We start from the raw sequence: 18,079 nt of genomic DNA, 5'->3' as shown, positions 1-18,079 counted from the left end.
CCGCCCCACCCAGATTGGGGAGATTTTCCAAACTGGGAAGAAATTCCCAACACCAGGTCGATGATTGATCCATGAATTGTTGTGTGTTGGCCTCTATCTCTCCAGTGATATCCCATTGACAGAGTTAGAAAGACTGCTCAGAGTGGAGTGTGACAGATTGAAGTGTCGGACTGCACGCGGTGTGAGCTGTCACCTGACCAATATGGAGCTCGCTCTCCAAGTGTCACATCTCCCAATAAATTACTCTCCGTCTCTTCATTCTTTCTCATTCTTTAACTTTACACCTCAACATCTTAACAGAATCATTTCACTGAAATGTGCAGAGTTTATCTGGTATGAAAGTAGCGATGTGATCAGTGACCCAGATTTATTTGTGAGGAAGAATCTAACACGAGACCAAATGTGTAAATGCATCACCCTCTTTATTTCACAGTGAGAATCCATTCCCAGCAGTTTGAAAAACAAAAGACAAACAAAGACTAGAAGACGATGGATTATTTACTGCACCAGAACAAACCTGTGAATGGGTCACCTGTTAACGGGAGTCAGATCTGAATCGATCATTTTCTCAGTCACAGATTCAGTCTGTCGATATTCCCAAAGTCAGCTCCCAGTGTGGGTTTGAGGAGATCGGAATGGAAACTTTATTCCACCTTCAGTCTCTGGATTCTAATTCTAGATTGGGATTCTTTCTCTGGTTTAAGGACCAGTTTTAAGCTGCTTCACACCTGGGTCACAAAACTCCCACTTTCACTTTCGTGACCTGGGCCCATCTGTTTCCTGAACTTGGACTGATCTGAGTCAGACCAAACCGGATTGAGAAACAACCTTTTTAAACATCCCCACCACAATGTCCAGTGTTTGATTCTCAGGACTGGCAGGAAAAGGGAATATTTTACTGCCCACACAGGGTGTGGTCTCCATTAGCAGGTTTCTCCAGTGAGTGACGTGTTCTTCCTACAGTGTCCAGTGTCTATTCCACACAGTCTGTTCTCTGGTCCATTCCCATTATATTTCAGAGCACAGGACACAGAACTATTCAAACATTGAAGCAAAATCTTCCCGATGATGTGATGAAAATCTCATTATTTTACAAATGGTGAACACACTGTCTCTTTACAGTTTAAACATTCCCTTGTAATTAAATAATTCCACCTGGAACTAACTCCGAGTGAGAGAGCCCAGGAACAGTCCCACATCTGATCACTCCATGATTTCACATTTAACAGCTTCAATACTCTGTGCTCTGTCACAAATCCCAACTCTTTTCACATCAACTTGAAACATTCTGGTCAGTCTGATGGATAAATATGAATATATTCCATGGCTGTGTGAAGATAGAAAATTCTGGAACTATATCTGACACTAGGACCATCTCAGTCTCAGTCTCACAATTCATTGAAAGCAAGATTACAGAAAAAGCAAATTAGTGCAGTGATTAATCTCCGTTCCCCAATAGAGGGCCCACCACCCGGTACAATTGAGTTTTGCCCTGTATCTGTGCAGTGTGGCGACGTGTTCAGCAATGAATTTCAGACGTTGAAGGGAGACCCAATTATAAATAATATTAACGGGAAATAGAGCAGGCGGGACTCAGAGACAGTCAAACATATCAGGGCTGGAGTCACATGTACGGTTAACGTGTGGGTGGACGATCACGTGTTTGCTCCACATTTGGTTGGTTAAGTGAGTGGTTAAGAACATGGCAGGTGGAATATGATGTGGTGATGTTTGGGCTCCTTAGTTAAGGGTGGATGAACCGAGTTTAGTGGGAGTGCATTCCCTGTTTATCAGACAGATTACACACTCGAGGGACAGTGTGGGAAGGTGGAGTTCAGGTCGAAGATCAGCCATGATCTTCCTGAATGGTGGAGCGGATTGAAGAGTCTCTGTTTTTATTTAATTTTGAGGCAGACAAAACGGCCCAGCCCCAGGTGAGAACCAAGATGACCGGACAATGTGGGGAGAAACTGGACATCGAGAAAAGAGCATTGTTTAGAATCATTGAGCTAAATAATCAATGGGACAGTGGATGGAAATGAGGAAGCAATGTTCACTGTTAATGTCGCTGAATAATTTTGAATCTAGAATAAATGCTGCAGTGTGTGTGTGGGAGTCATAATTACTAACTGCCAGTAGAGGGCAATATTTCTAAACAGGGTCACAGGGATTTGGAGATGGACATTGGTGGAATTGTCCAAAATGCCAATATTGACACATCTACGTAACCTGTCTGATGAACAGACATTGCGTTCCCTCAAATATAACCGTCTTGAGGTAAGGAGATTAAAACTATGCTCAGTATTCCAGATTAAACCCAATGGAAAGTTAAACAGGTTCAGAATAGAGTGAAGCATATCTCACTGTTTGATGTTCAGACTTGCAACAGAACCTTCCAGAAAACCTTCATTCTCCTGTCTTTTCAAAACCCATTCCCGTTAGCCCTTGCTTGGTAAAAATATCCATGATGAAATATGTGCTATCGAAGGATTGGTTGTCCTGTTCCAGGTCCTTCATTAGTTGAAACAGGCGTTCTTCCATTTGCTGTTCATCAACTTTCGTGTCAAAACCCCTGCAACAGAATTAAGAACAGAGGATTTAATTTTTACCCTCCTGACAAGACCTGTTTGGAAAGTCGGTTGCCAGGACAACAGGGACAGGAGTTGACCATTCAGCCCATTGAGTCGCCTCCGCCAGTCAGTTATTCCAGGCATTGTCAAACTCGGGGACGCGACCCGTGGGTGGGTCGCGGGCGGGTGTCAGGAGGGCCGTCCATTGCGGCTTTCCCGATCGGGCAAATCTGCGCGCAACAGCCGCGGCAGCCGGCTGTTAATAACGGTGGCTGCAAGCGGCCGTCAAAATGGCTGCGAACGTGTAAAAAAAGCGGTAATATGTGTGTCAGATCGTCGGCGCGCAGGCGCTAAACTATCACCCGCACCGATGATCGGACGCGCAGGCGCAGTGCGCCCACTTTTTTTTTAACGGTCACAGCTTTTTGTTTTACAAGTTCGGGGGGGGGGAATTTATTTTATTCATTTTATTTTTATTTATTTTTAGAATTTTGGGGCGGTTTACTTTATAAAATGTTACAGGACAAAAGCGGAACTTTGGACCGATGGAGACTCCAGACTTTCCCACACCCGAAAGCTTCGCCTTCACCCAACAGGTTCCATTGGAGAAGCGCGTACGAGGGCCAAAGGGACCAGAAACCATTTCCTCCATTTTTATCAGCAGCAAACAAGGTAAGAGAAAATGGTGGCTCGCGAAGTTTGGCCGGCGTGGGTCACAAAGGTCGGCCGACGTGGGTCACGAAGCTCGGCCGACGTGGGTCCCGAAGCTCGGCCGACGTGGGTCACGAAGCTCGGCCGACGTGGGTCACGAAGCTCGGCCGACGTGGGTCACGAAGGTCGGCCGGGTTGGGTCCCGAAGGTCGGCCGGGTTGGGTCCCGAAGGTCGGCCGGGTTGGGTCCCGAAGGTCGGCCGGTTGGTATAAATGGATCCCCGGAGTTTGAAGAAGTTTGAAGAAGACTGAGTTAGTCCACAGCTGGGGTAAGATCATCGAGAAGCTGGCCAAATGGGCAGACAAGTGGCAGATAGAGTTTAACACAGAGAAATGTGAGGTGATGCATTTTACAGAAAGGGTGGAGAGAGCCTATCCAGACTTAATGGCTCAGTTCTAAAGAGAGTGCAGTAGCAGAGGGACCTCGGGGTGCCCCCCCCCAGGATAGATTCCCTGCCATTCCGGCGGGAAAAACGCCAGTGTGAGAAACATTCTTCACAATGTAGTGTGCCAAAATCAGGATGCGTGGCGCTGCCCACAGAGTTGAGGATGGAGAGCGCCCACAACCCTGGACCCTGGAGCACCACAGCAGTGGGTTGGGGGAGATTGGGACCATGGATCTTCTGTATTATGTGTTCTGGAGGGGGTCCTCCTGCTGTCCTGTTTCTGGGTGACCAATGTTGCTGGAAATCGATCTGCATTTTCAGGAGGTCCACCTTCTTTTGTCAACATGGCTCAGTGTTGTTGGGCATCTTTTCAATATAACACCCGGGCAGGAGGGCGGACTACACACCATCCAGGCCTCACCCACTGCTGAAAACAGCGGAAAACACCCAGGGGAATAATTAATGATGGGTGGGAAGATTCGGAGTGTTTTCCGGCAAGCGGCCACGTTCCTGCCCACGCTCCTGCCCACATTCTTGCACACATTCCTGCCCACGTTCCTGCTCACATTCCTGCCCTCATTCCTGCCCACGTTCCTGCCCACATTCCTGCCCACATTCCTGCCCATGTACCTGCCCACATTCCTCCCCACATTCCTGCCCACATACATGCCCGTGTTCCTGCCCACATTCCTGACCAAATTCCTGCCCACATTCCTGTCCACATTCATAAGAACATAAGAACTAGGAGCAGGAGTCGGCCATCTGGCCCCTTGAGCCTGCTCCACCATTCAATGAGATCATGGCTGATCTTTTGTGGACTCAGCTCCACTTTCCGGCCCGAACACCAGAACCCTTAATCCCTTTATTCTTCAAAAAACTATCTATCTTCATCTTAAAAACATTTAATGAAGGAGCCTCAACTGCTTCACTGGGCAAGGAATTCCATAGATTCACAACCCTTTGGGTGAAGAAGTTCCTCCTAAACTCAGTCCTAAATCTACTTCCCCTTATTTTGAGGCTATGCCCCCTAGTTCTGCTTTCACCCGCCAGTGGAAACAACCTGCCCGCATCTATCCTATCTATTCCCTTCATAATCTTATATGTTTCTATAAGATCCCCCCTCATCCTTCTAAATTCCAACGAGTACAGTCCCAGTCTACTCAACCTCTCCTCGTAGTCCAAACCCTTCAGCTCTGGGATTAAGTTTGTGCCCACATTCCTGCCCCAGTTCCTGCCCACGTTCCTGCCCCAGTTCCTGCCCACATTCCTGCCCCAGTTCCTGCCCACGTTCCTGCCCCAGTTCCTGCCCATGTTCCTGCCCCAGTACCTGCCCAAATTTGTGCCCACGCTCCTGCCCACACTCCTGCCCCAGTTCCTGCCCACATTCCTGCCCCAGTTCCTGCCCACGCTCCTGTTCATGTTCCTGCCCCCATGTTCCTGCCCGCATTCCTGCCCACGTTCCTGCCCACACCATAACACTTAGTCTCAAAGTGGGAGAATTGCTCCCCGGGCTGATGTTGATACAAGAGCTGACAGAAAGAAACACCAATCACAATATATCAGTCACTAAACTCACCTGCCATAGTACCAAACAGGAGGGGCTGTTACTATTTCAACTGTTGGATCTGTTGGTTGAGGCGGGTTGGTGACTTGAGGAACTATCACAAGAAATACTCGGAATTTCTGCTGTATTTTGCCATTTTTCAAGTATCCAAAAACTCCCCAAGGTGCAGAGACAGGAACAATAGTACCTGTGGACAGAGACACTGTTACAGCATTTAACTGGGTGATCAGCTGATAGATAGTCAGAGGTTACAGGTCAGGGGGCAGGGTCACTTTGGTGAGATGTGGAAAATGTTGTGATATCACTTTAAGGGAATATGCAAATGACCAAGTTGCCAGGATGGAGAGCAGCATGTGACCAGCATGGTCCCACTCGCAGTGTGAGTGCCGACTGTTGTGTTCTGCTTCTTCATGTAGCATAAGCTGCCTCCTTGATGTCTGCTCCGACAAAGGAAGGTTCAGACTTGGAGATGGTTTAACACATTCATTGAACAGTTAACAATTCTCCTACTTGAGTTCGACTCTCCTGCTGATCTTGCTGTAGTAGCTCAGTCTAACTAACCAGTCTGCTCTCAGCCATGCGGTGAGTGTGATGCTTCCTGATCTGCCCCTGTCTCTCTGAGTGTCGCCTGTGGAAAGAGAGAGAGCCTGTGTGCCCTGTCCTTTTATATGGGTAGCCCCCTTGTGGTAGTGCCACCTCTGGGTGTCTTGACTGCCCATTGGTCGTGTCCTATCTTACTGACCTATTGGTTGAGTGTCTGTGCGTCATGATGCCTCTGGTGCTCCCTCTAGTGTTTATTTAGTTGCAGTGTGTTCACATTAACCCCTTGTGTATTTACAGTGATGCACATCACCACACCGACACCATATTGAAATGTCCGTCCCGCTCACTCATATCACTCTGTGCAGCCCCCTCCCTTCACCAGACTGTGCAGCATGTTAACACCCAACTGGGAAAGTGTCACAGCCTCGAGGGACAGTCTGTTCCTCAATCTACCCCCTCCCTGCCCCCCTCCCGAGACCTACCCCCCACACCCTCCTCCATGCCCACCAGGGACCTACCCCTCCTCACCCCCCTCCCTGCCCCCCGAGCTCTACCCCTCCTCACCCCCCTCCCTGCCCCCCGAGCTCTACCCCTCCTCACCCCCCTCCCTGCCCCCCCGAGCTCTACCCCTCCTCACCCCTCTCCCTGCCCCCCCGAGCTCTACCCCTCCTCACCCCCTCCCTGCCCCCCCGAGCCCTACCCCTCCTCACCACCCTCCATGCCCCCCCCCGAGCCCTACCCCTCCTCACCACCCTCCCTGCCCCCCGGGCCCTACCCCTCCTCACCACCCTCCCTGCCCCCCGGGCCCTACCCCTCCTCATCACCCTCCCTGCCCCCCGGGCCCTACCACCCCCACAAACCCCTTTGCCGACACGAGCCCTTACACCCCCCCACACCCTTTGCACAACCCTCCTTCGACAATGCCCCTCTCATCTTTGTCAAGCCATCAGGACACCGCCCCCCCATGACCCCAGAACGCACCTCACACTCCTCCCCTCGTCAACCTTTGTACCTTTATTGTGGTGGCTGCTGAGTGTCACAGAGCTGTCCAGATAGACACTGGTGTGTGTCACTGCTGGAAGGGACAGGAAGCACAGAGCTGTCCAGATAGACACTGGTGTGTGTCACTGCTGGAAGGGGGAGACAGCACGGAGCTGTCCAGATAGACACTGGTGTGTGTCACTGCTGGAAGGGACTGACAGCACAGAGCTGTCCAGATAGAGACTGGTGTGTGTCACTGCTGGAAGGGGGAGACAGCACAGAGCTGTCCAGATAGAGACTGGTGTGTGTCACTGCTGGAAGGGACAGACAGCACAGAGCTGTCCAGATAGACACTGGTGTGTGTCACTGCTGGAAGGGACAGACAGCACAGAGCTGTCCAGATAGACACTGGTGTGTGTCACTGCTGGAAGGGACAGACAGCACAGAGCTGTCCAGATAGACACTGGTGTGTGTCACTGCTGGAAGGGACAGACAGCACAGAGCTGTCCAGATAGACACTGGTGTGTGTCACTGCTGGAAGTGACAGACAGCACAGAGCTGTCCAGATAGACACTGGTGTGTGTCACTGCTGGAAGGGACAGACAGCACAGAGCTGTCCAGATAGACACTGGTGTGTGTCACTGCTGGAAGGGACAGACAGCACAGAGCTGTCCAGATAGACACTGGTGTGTGTCACTGCTGGAGGGGACAGACAGCACAGAGCTGTCCAGATAGACACTGGTGTGTGTCACTGCTGGAAGGGAGACAGCACAGAGCTGTCCAGATAGACACTGGTGTGTGTCACTGCTGGAAGGGGGAGAGAGCACAGAGCTGTCCAGATAGACACTGGTGTGTGTCGCTGCTGGAAGGGACAGACAGCACAGAGCTGTCCAGATAGACACTGGTGTGTGTCACTGCTGGAAGGGGGAGAGAGCACAGAGCTGTCCAGATAGACACTGGTGTGTGTCACTGCTGGAAGGGGGAGACAGCACAGAGCTGTCCAGATAGACACTGGTGTGTGTCACTGCTGGAAGGGACAGACAGCACAGAGCTGTCCAGATAGACACTGGTGTGTGTCGCTGCTGGAAGGGACAGACAGCACAGAGCTGTCCAGATAGACACTGGTGTGTGTCACTGCTGGAAGGGACAGACAGCACAGAGCTGTCCGGATAGACACTGGTGTGTGTCTCTGCTGGAAGGGACAGACAGCACAGAGCTGTCCAGATAGACACTGGTGTGTGTCACTGCTGGAAGGGACAGACAGCACAGAGCTGTCCAGATAGACACTGGTGTGTGTCACTGCTGGAAGGGACAGACAGCACAGAGCTGTCCGGATAGACACTGGTGTGTGTCACTGCTGGAAGGGGGAGACAGCACAGAGCTGTCCAGATAGACACTGGTGTGTGTCACTGCTGGAAGGGGGAGACAGCACAGAGCTGTCCAGATAGACACTGGTGTGTGTCACTGCTGGAAGGGACAGACAGCACAGAGCTGTCCAGATAGACACTGGTGTGTGTCACTGCTGGATGGGACAGACAGCACAGAGCTGTCCAGATAGACACTGGTGTGTGTCACTGCTGGAAGGGACAGACAGCACAGAGCTGTCCAGATAGACACTGGTGTGTGTCACTGCTGGAAGGGACAGACAGCACAGAGCTGTCCAGATAGACACTGGTGTGTGTCACTGCTGGAGGGGGAGAAGGAGACTCCTGTACTCGCAGCCCTGGCACAATACTGAACGGGAAACGGTGGCACAGGCGTGTCCATGGGTCCAGCAGCACGGTGCTGCCCATGAAGACGAGCTGGGCATGGAGACGGAGGGCAGGACGTGTGGCGAACGATGCATCAGAAGCGGAGCAGCACTGTGGCAGTGTTGCACTCACCTCAAATCTCGGGTGATCCGAGAGCCCGCCTGTTCACACCAGCCTTGTGACATCTGACATGTGACATCTGACATACCTGCAACATTCCCACAACGGGCATAACTGAATAGTTTCTCCAGACCGATCGCCAGCGCACTTTTAATATCCACGGCATCAACTTCAGTTTCAACCCTCCGGCGTTCTTTGAATTGCACCTCAAGATAATTCTAAAACAGGAAAATAAAATCCATCACCATGTGACACAACTGAACTCGCACCAAAACACATCAGTGTTGAGGGGACGGTCCTCGGTTCCCAGGTGTGGGAGCAGTATTCATGTCCTGTGATAGGGAAACTCCCCGTCACAGAGACCCCTGTGATAGGGAAACCCCCCGTCACAGAGACCCCTGTGAAAGGGAGACCCCCATAGGAACCCCTGTGATAGGGAGACCCCCCGTCACAGAGACCCCTGTGAAAGGGAGATCCCCATAGGAACCCCTGTGATAATGAGACCCCCCGTCACAGAGACCCCTGTGATAGGGAAACCCCCCGTCACAGAGACCCCTGTGAAAGGGAGACCCCCATAGGAACCCCTGTGATAATGAGACCCCCCGTCACAGAGACCCCTGTGAAAGGGAGACCCCCATAGGAACCCCTGTGATAGGGAGACCCCCCGTCACAGAGACCCCTGTGATAGGGAGACCCCCCGTCACAGAGACCCCTGTGAAAGGGAGACCCCCCACAGAGACCCCTGTGATAGGGAGACACCCCCACAGAGACCCCTGTGATAGGGAGACCCCCACGCAGAGACCCCTGTGTTAGGGAGACCCCCATAGTATCCCCTGTGATAGTGAGATCCCCTCCCCCACACAGATCCCTGTGATAGGGAGACCCCCCCCCCCTACACAGACCCCTGTGATAGGGAGACCCCCATAGGAACCCCTGTGATAATGAGACCCCCCGTCACAGAGACCCCTGTGAAAGGGAGACCCCCATAGGAACCCCTGTGATAGGGAGACCCCCCGTCACAGAGACCCCTGTGAAAGGGAGACCCCCCACAGAGACCCCTGTGAAAGGGAGACACCCCCACAGAGACCCCTGTGATAGGGAGACCCCCACGCAGAGACCCCTGTGTTAGGGAGACCCCCATAGGATCCCCTGTGATAGTGAGATCCCCTCCCCCACACAGACCCCTGTGATAGGGAGACCCCCACGCAGAGACCCCTGTGTTAGGGAGACCCCCATAGGATCCCCTGTGATAGTGAGATCCCCTCCCCCACACAGATCCCTGTGAAAGGGAGACCCCCACAGATACCCCTGTGATAGGGAGACACCCCCACAGAGACCCCTGTGATAGGGAGACACCCCCACAGAGACCCCTGTGATAGGGAGACCCCCACGCAGAGACCCCTGTGTTAGGGAGACCCCCATAGGATCCCCTGTGATAGTGAGATCCCCTCCCCCACACAGATCCCTGTGATAGGGAGACCCCCCCCCCTACACAGACCCCTGTGATAGGGAGAGCCCCAAAGAGATCCCTGTGATAAGTGAATCCCCAGATCGACCCCCCTCCTGCAGGAACCCCCTACTGAGGCGACTTCCCACACAAAGACCCCCCCACACACCAATACAGACCCCTCCCCAGAAGATGGACCCACCCCTGGCCGGAAGCTCAGAGCAGTCCAGACAGGGTCAGTTAGTGCCCCCCTATTACAGGGGCCCCTGTGTGGAGGGATCCCCTATCACAGGGGTCTCTGTGCTGGAGGACTCCCTATCACAGGGGTCTCTGTGGTGGAGTCGCCCTATCACAGGGGTCCCTGTGGGGAGGGGACTCCCTGTCACAGGGGTCTCTGTGGGGTTCTCCCGATCACAGGGGTATCTGGGGGATTCTCCCTATCACAGGGTCTCTGTGGGGGGGTCTCTCTATCACAGGGGTCTCTGTGGGGGTCTCCCTTTCACAGGGGTCTCTGTGGGGGGGTCTCCCTATCACAGGGGTCTCTGTGGGGGGTCTCCCTATCACAGGGGTCTCTGTGGGGGGGTCTCCCTATCACAGGGGTCTCTGCAGGAGAGTGCGGCTGGTGGTGGTGGTGGGGGGGGGGGGGGGTGGTGGGGGGGGGGGTTGGGTCACCCCTCTACGTGTGGGTCAGGAGAGTCCCGATGCAAACCAGGGGGTTGGGGGCTGCAGTGCTGTGTTGTGGGTGGGAGGGGTCAGGGCTGATGGGGGGGGGGTGGGGGGGGTGGGGGGGGGGGCTGTGCGGTGTGGTGGGGAGGATGGGGTCAGGGCTGACGTGTGGTCTGGGGGGTGGGGGGGTTGTGGATGGGCTCAGTTGGTCACTACTATCTCAGCCCAGGTGTGATGGGCCTGACCAATGGGGCAAACGCTCCGATGTGTTTCCCGGGGACAGAGAATCCCGGGAGCGCAGAGCAAAGGGGTTATTCCCATCCATTCCCATTTATTTATGTTCCCGCCCTCAGAATACTTTCCTGAACCCAGCCTTGAATTTGGAAATCATTAACTGTGTGAGTGCCGGGTCCCAGGATGTGTGAACCGCCCGGGGCAGATATTTCACTGTTTATTCCAGTTCACACACTCAGCATTGACCCCCCTGCCTGAGTTAGACAGGAAATGTGAACCGCCCGGGGCAGATATTTCACTATTGATTCCAGTTCACACACTCAGCATTGATCGTCCTGCCTGAGTTAGACAGGAAATGTGAACCGCCCGGGGCAGATATTTCACTATTGATTCCAGTTCACACACTCAGCATTGACCCCCCTGCCTGAGTTAGACAGGAAATGTGAACCGCCCGGGGCAGATATTTCACTATTGATTCCAGATCACACACTCAGCATTGATCCCCCTGCCTGAGTTAGACAGGAAATGTGAACCGCCCGGGGCAGATATTTCACTATTGATTCCAGTTCACACACTCAGCATTGACCCCCATGCCTGAGTTAGACAGGAAATGTGAACCGCCCGGGGCAGATATTTCACTATTGATTCCAGTTCACACACTCAGCATTGACCCCCCCTGCCTGAGTTAGACAGGAAATGTGAACCGCCCGGGGCAGATATTTCACTATTGATTCCAGATCACACACTCAGCATTGATCCCCCTGCCTGAGTTAGACAGGAAATGTGAACCGCCCGGGGCAGATATTTCACTATTGATTCCAGTTCACACACTCAGCATTGACCCCCATGCCTGAGTTAGACAGGAAATGTGAACCGCCCGGGGCAGATATTTCACTATTGATTCCAGTTCACACACTCAGCATTGATCCCCCTGCCTGAGTTAGACAGGAAATGTGAACCGCCCGGGGCAGATATTTCACTTTTGATTCCAGTTCACACACTCAGCATTGATCCCCCTGCCTGAGTTAGACAGGAAACGTGAACCGCCCGGGGCAGATATTTCACTATTGATTCCAGTTCACACACTCAGCATCGATCCCCCTGCCTGAGTTAGACAGGAAATGTGAACCGCCCGGGGCAGATATTTCACTATTGATTCCAGTTCACACACCCAGCATTGACCCCCCTGCCTGAGTTAGACAGGAAATGTGAACCGCCCGGGGCAGATATTTCACTATTGATTCCAGTTCACACACTCAGCATTGACCCCCCTGCCTGAGTTAGACAGGAAATGTGAACTGCCCGGGGCAGATATTTCACTATTGATTCCAGTTCACACACTCAGCATTGACGCCCCTGCCTGAGTTAGACAGGAAATGTGAACCGCCCGGGGCAGATATTTCACTATTGATTCCAGATCACACACCCAGCATTGACCCCCCTGCCTGAGTTAGACAGGAAATGTGAACCGCCCGGGGCAGATATTTCACTATTGATTCCAGTTCACACACTCAGCATTGACCCCCCTGCCTGAGTTAGACAGGAAATGTGAACCGCCCGGGGCAGATATTTCACTATTGATTCCAGTTCACACACTCAGCATTGACGCCCATGCCTGAGTTAGACAGGAAATGTGAACCGCCCGGGGCAGATATTTCACTATTGATTCCAGATCACACACCCAGCATTGACCCCCCTGCCTGAGTTAGACAGGAAATGTGAACCGCCCGGGGCAGATATTTCACTGTTTATTCCAGTTCACACACTCAGCATTGACCCCCCTGCCTGAGTTAGACAGGAAATGTGAACCGCCCGGGGCAGATATTTCACTATTGATTCCAGTTCACACACTCAGCATTGACCCCCCTGCCTGAGTTAGACAGGAAATGTGAACCGCCCGGGGCAGATATTTCACTATTGATTCCAGTTCACACACTCAGCATCGATCCCCCTGCCTGAGTTAGACAGGAAATGTGAACCGCCCGGGGCAGATATTTCACTATTGATTCCAGTTCACACACTCAGCATTGACAAGCCTCCCTGCCTGAGTCAGACAGATGTGATAGTGAGACCCCCACAGAGACCCCTGTGATAGTGAAACCCCCACAGAGACCCCAGTGCTAGGGAGACCCCCCCCCCACAGAGACCCCTGTGACAGGGAGACCCCCACAGAGACCCCTGTGATAGGGAGCCACCCCTCCCCACAGAGACCCCTGTGATAGGGAGCCCCCCCCCCCCCACAGAGACCCCAGTGATAGGGAGCCCCCCCCCCACAGAGACCCCAGTGATAGGGAGACCCCCCCCACAGAGACCCCTGTGACAGGGAGACCCCCACAGAGACCCCTGTGATAGGTAAGGCCCCCCCCCCCCCCCCACAGAGACCCCTGTGATTTGCGAGCCCCCCCAGATTGGCCCCCTCACTGCAGGAACCCCCTCCACATGTGACTCCCCACAAAAAGACCCCCCCACACACCAACACTGACCCCACCCCAGAAGATGGACCCAACCCTGGCCGGAAGCTCAGAGCAGTCCAGACAGGGTCAGTTCGTGCCCCCCTATTATAGGGGTCCCTGTGGGGAGGGGTTCCCTATCACAGGGGTCTCTGTGCAGAGGAGGGGCCCATCAGAGGGGTCTCTGTGGGGGGGGTCTCCCTATTACAGGGGTGTCTGTGGAGGGGTCTCCCTATCACAGGGGTCTCTGTGGGGGGGGGGGGTCTCCCTATCACCGAGGTCTCTGTGCGGGGGGGGGGCTACCAGAGGTGACTCAGTGGGGGATGGTCCCCCTACCACATGGGTATCTGTTGGGGTCTCCCTATCACAGGGGTCTCTGTGGGTGTCTCCCTGTCACAGGGGTCTCTGTGGGGGTTCATCTATCACAGGGGTCTCTGTGGGGGGGGGCTCCCTATCACAGGGGTCTCTGTCGGGGTCTCTCTATCACAGGGGTCTCTGTGAGGGGGGGTCTCCCTTTCACAGGGGTCCCTATGGGGGTCTCCCTATCACAGGGGTCTCTGTGGGGGTCTCCCTATCACCGGGGTCTCTGTTGGGTGGTCTCCCTATCACAGGGATCTCTTCGGGGGGGGGGGGGATCTCCCTATCAGAGGGGTCACTGTGGGGAGGGGTCTCCTTATCAGAGGGGTCTCTGTGGGGAGGGGTCTCCCTATCACAGTGGGTCCCTATCACCCCTGTACTTGTGGGTCAGGGCAGTCCCGATGCAAACCAGGGGGTTGGGGGCTGCAGTGCTGTGCGGTAGGTGGGAGGGGTCAGGGCTGATGCGGGGGGGGGGGCTGTGCGTTGTGGTGGGGAGGGAGGGAGGGGTCAGGGCTGACGTGTGGGCCGGGGGGGGGGGGGGGGTGGGGGGGGCTGTGGATGGGGGAGGGCTCGGTGTGGATGGGGGAGGGGTCGGTCTGGATGGGGGAGGGGTCGGTGTGGGTGTGGATGGGGGAGGGGTCGGTGTGGGTCTGGATGGGGGAGGGGTCGGTGTCGGTGTGGATGGGGGAGGGGTCAGTGTGGTCGGTGGGAGGGGTCAGGGCTGACGTGTGATCCGGGGGGGGTGGGGGGGGCTGTGGATGGGGGAGGGCTCGGTGTGGATGGGGGAGGGGTCGGTCTGGATGGGGGAGGGCTCGGTGTGGGTGTGGATGGGGGAGGGGTCGGTCTGGATGGGGGAGGGGTCGGTGTGGGTGTGGATGGGGGAGGTGTCGGTGTGGATGGGGGAGGGGTCAGTGTGGGTGTGGATGGGGGAGGGGTCAGTGTGGTCGGTGGGAGGGGTCAGGGCTGATGCGGGCGGGGGGGGGCTGTGCGTTGTGGTGGGGAGGGAGGGAGGGGTCAGGGCTGACGTGTGGTCCGGGGGGGGGGGGGGGGGGGTGGGGGGGCTGTGGATGGGGGAGGGGTCGGTGTGGGTGTGGATGGGGGAGGGGTCAGTGTGGATGGGGGAGGTGTCGGTGTGGATGTGGATGGGGAGGGGTCGGTCTGGATGGGGGAGGGGTTGGTGTGGGTGTGGATGGAGGAGGGGTCGGTGTGGATGGGGGAGGGGTCGGTGTGGATGGGGAGGGGTCGGTGTGGATGGGGGAGGGGTCAGTGTGGGTGGGGGAGGGCTCGGTGTGGGTGTGGATGGGGGAGGGGTCGGTGTGGGTGTGGATGGGGGAGGTGTCGGTGTGGATGGGGAGGGGTCAGTGTGGTCGGTGGGAGGGGTCAGGGCTGACGTGTGATCCGGGGGGGGGTGGGGGGGGGGGGCTGTGGATGGGTTCAGTTGGTCACTACTATCTCGGCCCAGGTGTGGTGGGTCTCACCAATGGGGCACACGCTCCGATGTGATTCCCGGGGACAGAGAATCCCGGGAGTGCAGAGCAAAGGGGTCATTCCCATCCATTCCCATTTATTTATGCTCCCGCTGGCGTGCGACATGGAACCCGTTCTCACCGTCACTGAGGGCTCAGAGCATCGCGTTCCCGTTGTCACCAATCCCAATTACCCCAATTCTCCGTCCCATTGGGAACACATTCCGGGTATCCCGGGCCGCAGAATCCAGCCCTTCCAGTCACAGAATAATCCCTCCACCACCCTCAGCTTCCTGCCTCTCTGCCAATTGTGGGTCCAATGTGTCTCTTTACCTTGGGTGCCATGGGCCCTGACTGGATCAGTCTGCCACGAGGGACCCTATCAAAAGCCTGGCTAAAGCCCATATCGACCACTCCAAATGCATTCTCCTCATCAACACTCCTGCTCACCGCCTCAAATAATTCAACTGTATTTGTCAAGAAAGACCTTCCACGCTGACTATCCCTGATTAATCCGTGTCTTAAGTACAGATAGATTCTGCTCCTCAGAATACTTTCCTGATCCCAGCCTTGAATTTAGAAACCATTAACTGTGTGAGTGCCGGGTCCCGGGATGTGTGAACCGCCCGGGGCAGATATTTCACTGTTTATTCCAGTTCACACACTCAGCATTGATCCCCCTGCCTGAGTTAGACAGGAAATGTGAACCGCCCGGGGCAGATATTTCACTGTTTATTCCAGTTCACACACTCAGCATTGACAAGCCTCCCTGCCTGAGTCAGACAGGAAATGTGAACCGCCCGGGGCAGATATTTCACTATTGATTCCAGTTCACACACTCAGCATTGATCCCCCTGCCTGAGTTAGACAGGAAATGTGAACCGCCCGGGGCAGATATTTCACTGTTTATTCCAGTTCACACACTCAGCATTGACAACCCTCCCTGCCTGAGTCAGACAGATGTTTGACAGTAAAGAGAGTAAAGGGGACTCGACCCAAAAACACAGCCATTAAATAATTTCCACTGGTACGAACATTACAGAATGCAGTAAACTCTGAAGAGTGGCACGCTGGCACAGTGGTTAGCACTGTTGCTTCACTGCTCCAGGGAACTGGGTTCATTTCCCGCCTTGGGTCACCGGATGCTCAGGTTTCCTCCCACAAGTCCCGAAAGACGTGCTGTTGGTGAATTGGACATTCTGAATTCTCCCTCTGTGACCCGAACAGGCGCCGGAATGTGGCGACTAGGGGCTTTACACAGTAACTTCATTGCAGTGTTAATGTAAGCCTACTTGTGACAATAATGAAGATTATTCTTGTTCTAATTATCCTTACCTTTTCCTCAATGATTAATGCGGGTTTCAGGCAGTCATTTTCTCCACAGATCCCGATCATCTCGTGTACCGCATCCTGTGCAGCGAGTTGGTTCCAGAAGAGGACACACACGGTTAAGACGACTCTCAGCATCTTGGTGTCGGTACAGGTCACTGGTGAATTCACTGAATGCCCCTCAGCACCTTCAGCTCGATCTGCAGTTTGAGCAGAGAGCTCAGGGATTTTTATACAGTTTTTAGTGGATGATTTTGAATAAAGTTTAGCTACGGGAACATCAGATGTTGAAGAAACGCCCCAGCTGATTAACTATGGAAATATTTTTTGGTGTTTTGATCACAGCCTGGAATTTAGAAACCATTTAGAAATTACTTGCGGCACGGCATCACAGTGGTTAGCACTGTTGAAATGTGGAACTTGTTCAAGGAACAGGTGCTACGTGTCCTTGATATGTATGCCCCTGTCAGGCAGGGAAGAGATGGTCGAGTGAGGGAACCATGGTTGACAAGAGAGGTTGAATGTCTTGTTAAGAGGAAAAGGGTGACTTATGTAAGGCTGAGGAAACAAGGTTCAGACAGGGCATTGGAGGGATACAAGATAGCCAGGAGGGAACTGAAGAAAGGGATTAGGAGAGCTAAGAGAGGGCATGAACAATCTTTGGCGGGTAGGATCAAGGAAAACTCCAAGGCCTTTTACGCATATGTGAGAAATATGAGAATGACTAGAGCGAGGGTAGGTCCGATCAAGGACAGTAGCGGGAGATTGTGCATTGAGTCTGAAGAGATAGGAGAGGTCTTGAATGAGTATTTTTCTTCTGTATTTACAAATGAGAGGGGCGATATTGTTGGAGAGGACAGTGTGAAACAGATTGGTAAGCTCGAGGAAATACTTGTCAGGAAGGAAGATGTGTTGGGCATTTTGAAAAACTTGAGGATAGACAAGTCCCCCGGGCCTGACGGGATATATCCAAGGATTCTATGGGAAGCAAGAGATGAAATTGCAGAGCCGTTGGCAATGATCTTTTCGTCCTCACTGTCAACAGGGGTGATACCAGGGGATTGGAGAGTGGCGAATGTCATGCCCCTGTTCAAAAAAGGAACTAGGGATAACCCTGGGAATTACAGGCCAGTTAGTCTTACTTCGGTGGTAGGCAAAGTAATGGAAAGGGTACTGAAGGATAGGATTTCTGAGCATCTGGAAAGACACTGCTTGATTAGGGATAGTCAGCACGGATTTGTGAGGGGTAGGTCTTGCCTTACAAATCTTATTGAATTCTTTGAGGAGGTGACCAAGCATGTGGATGAAGGTAAAGCAGTGGATGTAGTGTACATGGATTTTAGTAAGGCATTTGATAAAGTTCCCCATGGTAGGCTTATGCAGAAAGTAAGGAGGCATGGGATAGTGGGAAATTTGGCCAGTTGGATAACGAATTGGCTAACCGATAGAAGTCAGAGAGTGGTGGTGGATGGCAAATATTCAGCTTGGATCCCAGTTACCAGTGG

General features: G+C 53.7%; 1 protein-coding gene across 1 annotated transcript; it reads right to left on the bottom strand.

Moving 5' to 3' along the window:
* Nucleotides 1-473: 473 nt before the first annotated feature.
* LOC140411765 (uncharacterized) lies at nucleotides 474-16,791 on the bottom strand. Its single transcript, XM_072500747.1, has 4 exons — nucleotides 16,581-16,791; nucleotides 8,714-8,843; nucleotides 5,243-5,417; nucleotides 474-2,572 (listed from the first exon to the last, which is right to left on the bottom strand). Exons 1-4 carry the CDS (start codon nucleotides 16,710-16,712, stop codon nucleotides 2,407-2,409), a joined length of 603 nt encoding a protein of 200 aa, XP_072356848.1. The 5' UTR covers nucleotides 16,713-16,791; the 3' UTR covers nucleotides 474-2,406.
* Between the last annotated feature and the right edge of the window lie 1,288 nt (nucleotides 16,792-18,079).

The sequence above is a fragment of the Scyliorhinus torazame genome, chromosome 4, assembly GCF_047496885.1.
Source record: "Scyliorhinus torazame isolate Kashiwa2021f chromosome 4, sScyTor2.1, whole genome shotgun sequence".
In the NCBI taxonomy this organism is placed as follows: Eukaryota; Metazoa; Chordata; class Chondrichthyes; order Carcharhiniformes; family Scyliorhinidae; genus Scyliorhinus; species Scyliorhinus torazame.
The sequence above is the reverse complement of the archived record's forward strand: the minus strand, read 5'-3'. Positions and strand labels throughout refer to the sequence as shown.

What these genes read in the sequence shown, in the direction of transcription:
- LOC140411765 (XM_072500747.1), bottom strand. Translation starts at nt 16,712, where the DNA reads ATGCTGAGAGTCGTCTTAACCGTGTGTGTCCTCTTCTGGAACCAACTC. An exon ending in CATTAATCATTGAGGAAAAG is followed by an intron (nt 8,844 to 16,580) that starts GTAAGGATAATT and finishes TTCCTGTTTTAG; the next exon opens with AATTATCTTGAGGTGCAATT. An exon ending in CCTGTTTGGTACTATGGCAG is followed by an intron (nt 2,573 to 5,242) that starts GTGAGTTTAGTG and finishes ATTCTGTTGCAG; the next exon opens with GGGTTTTGACACGAAAGTTG.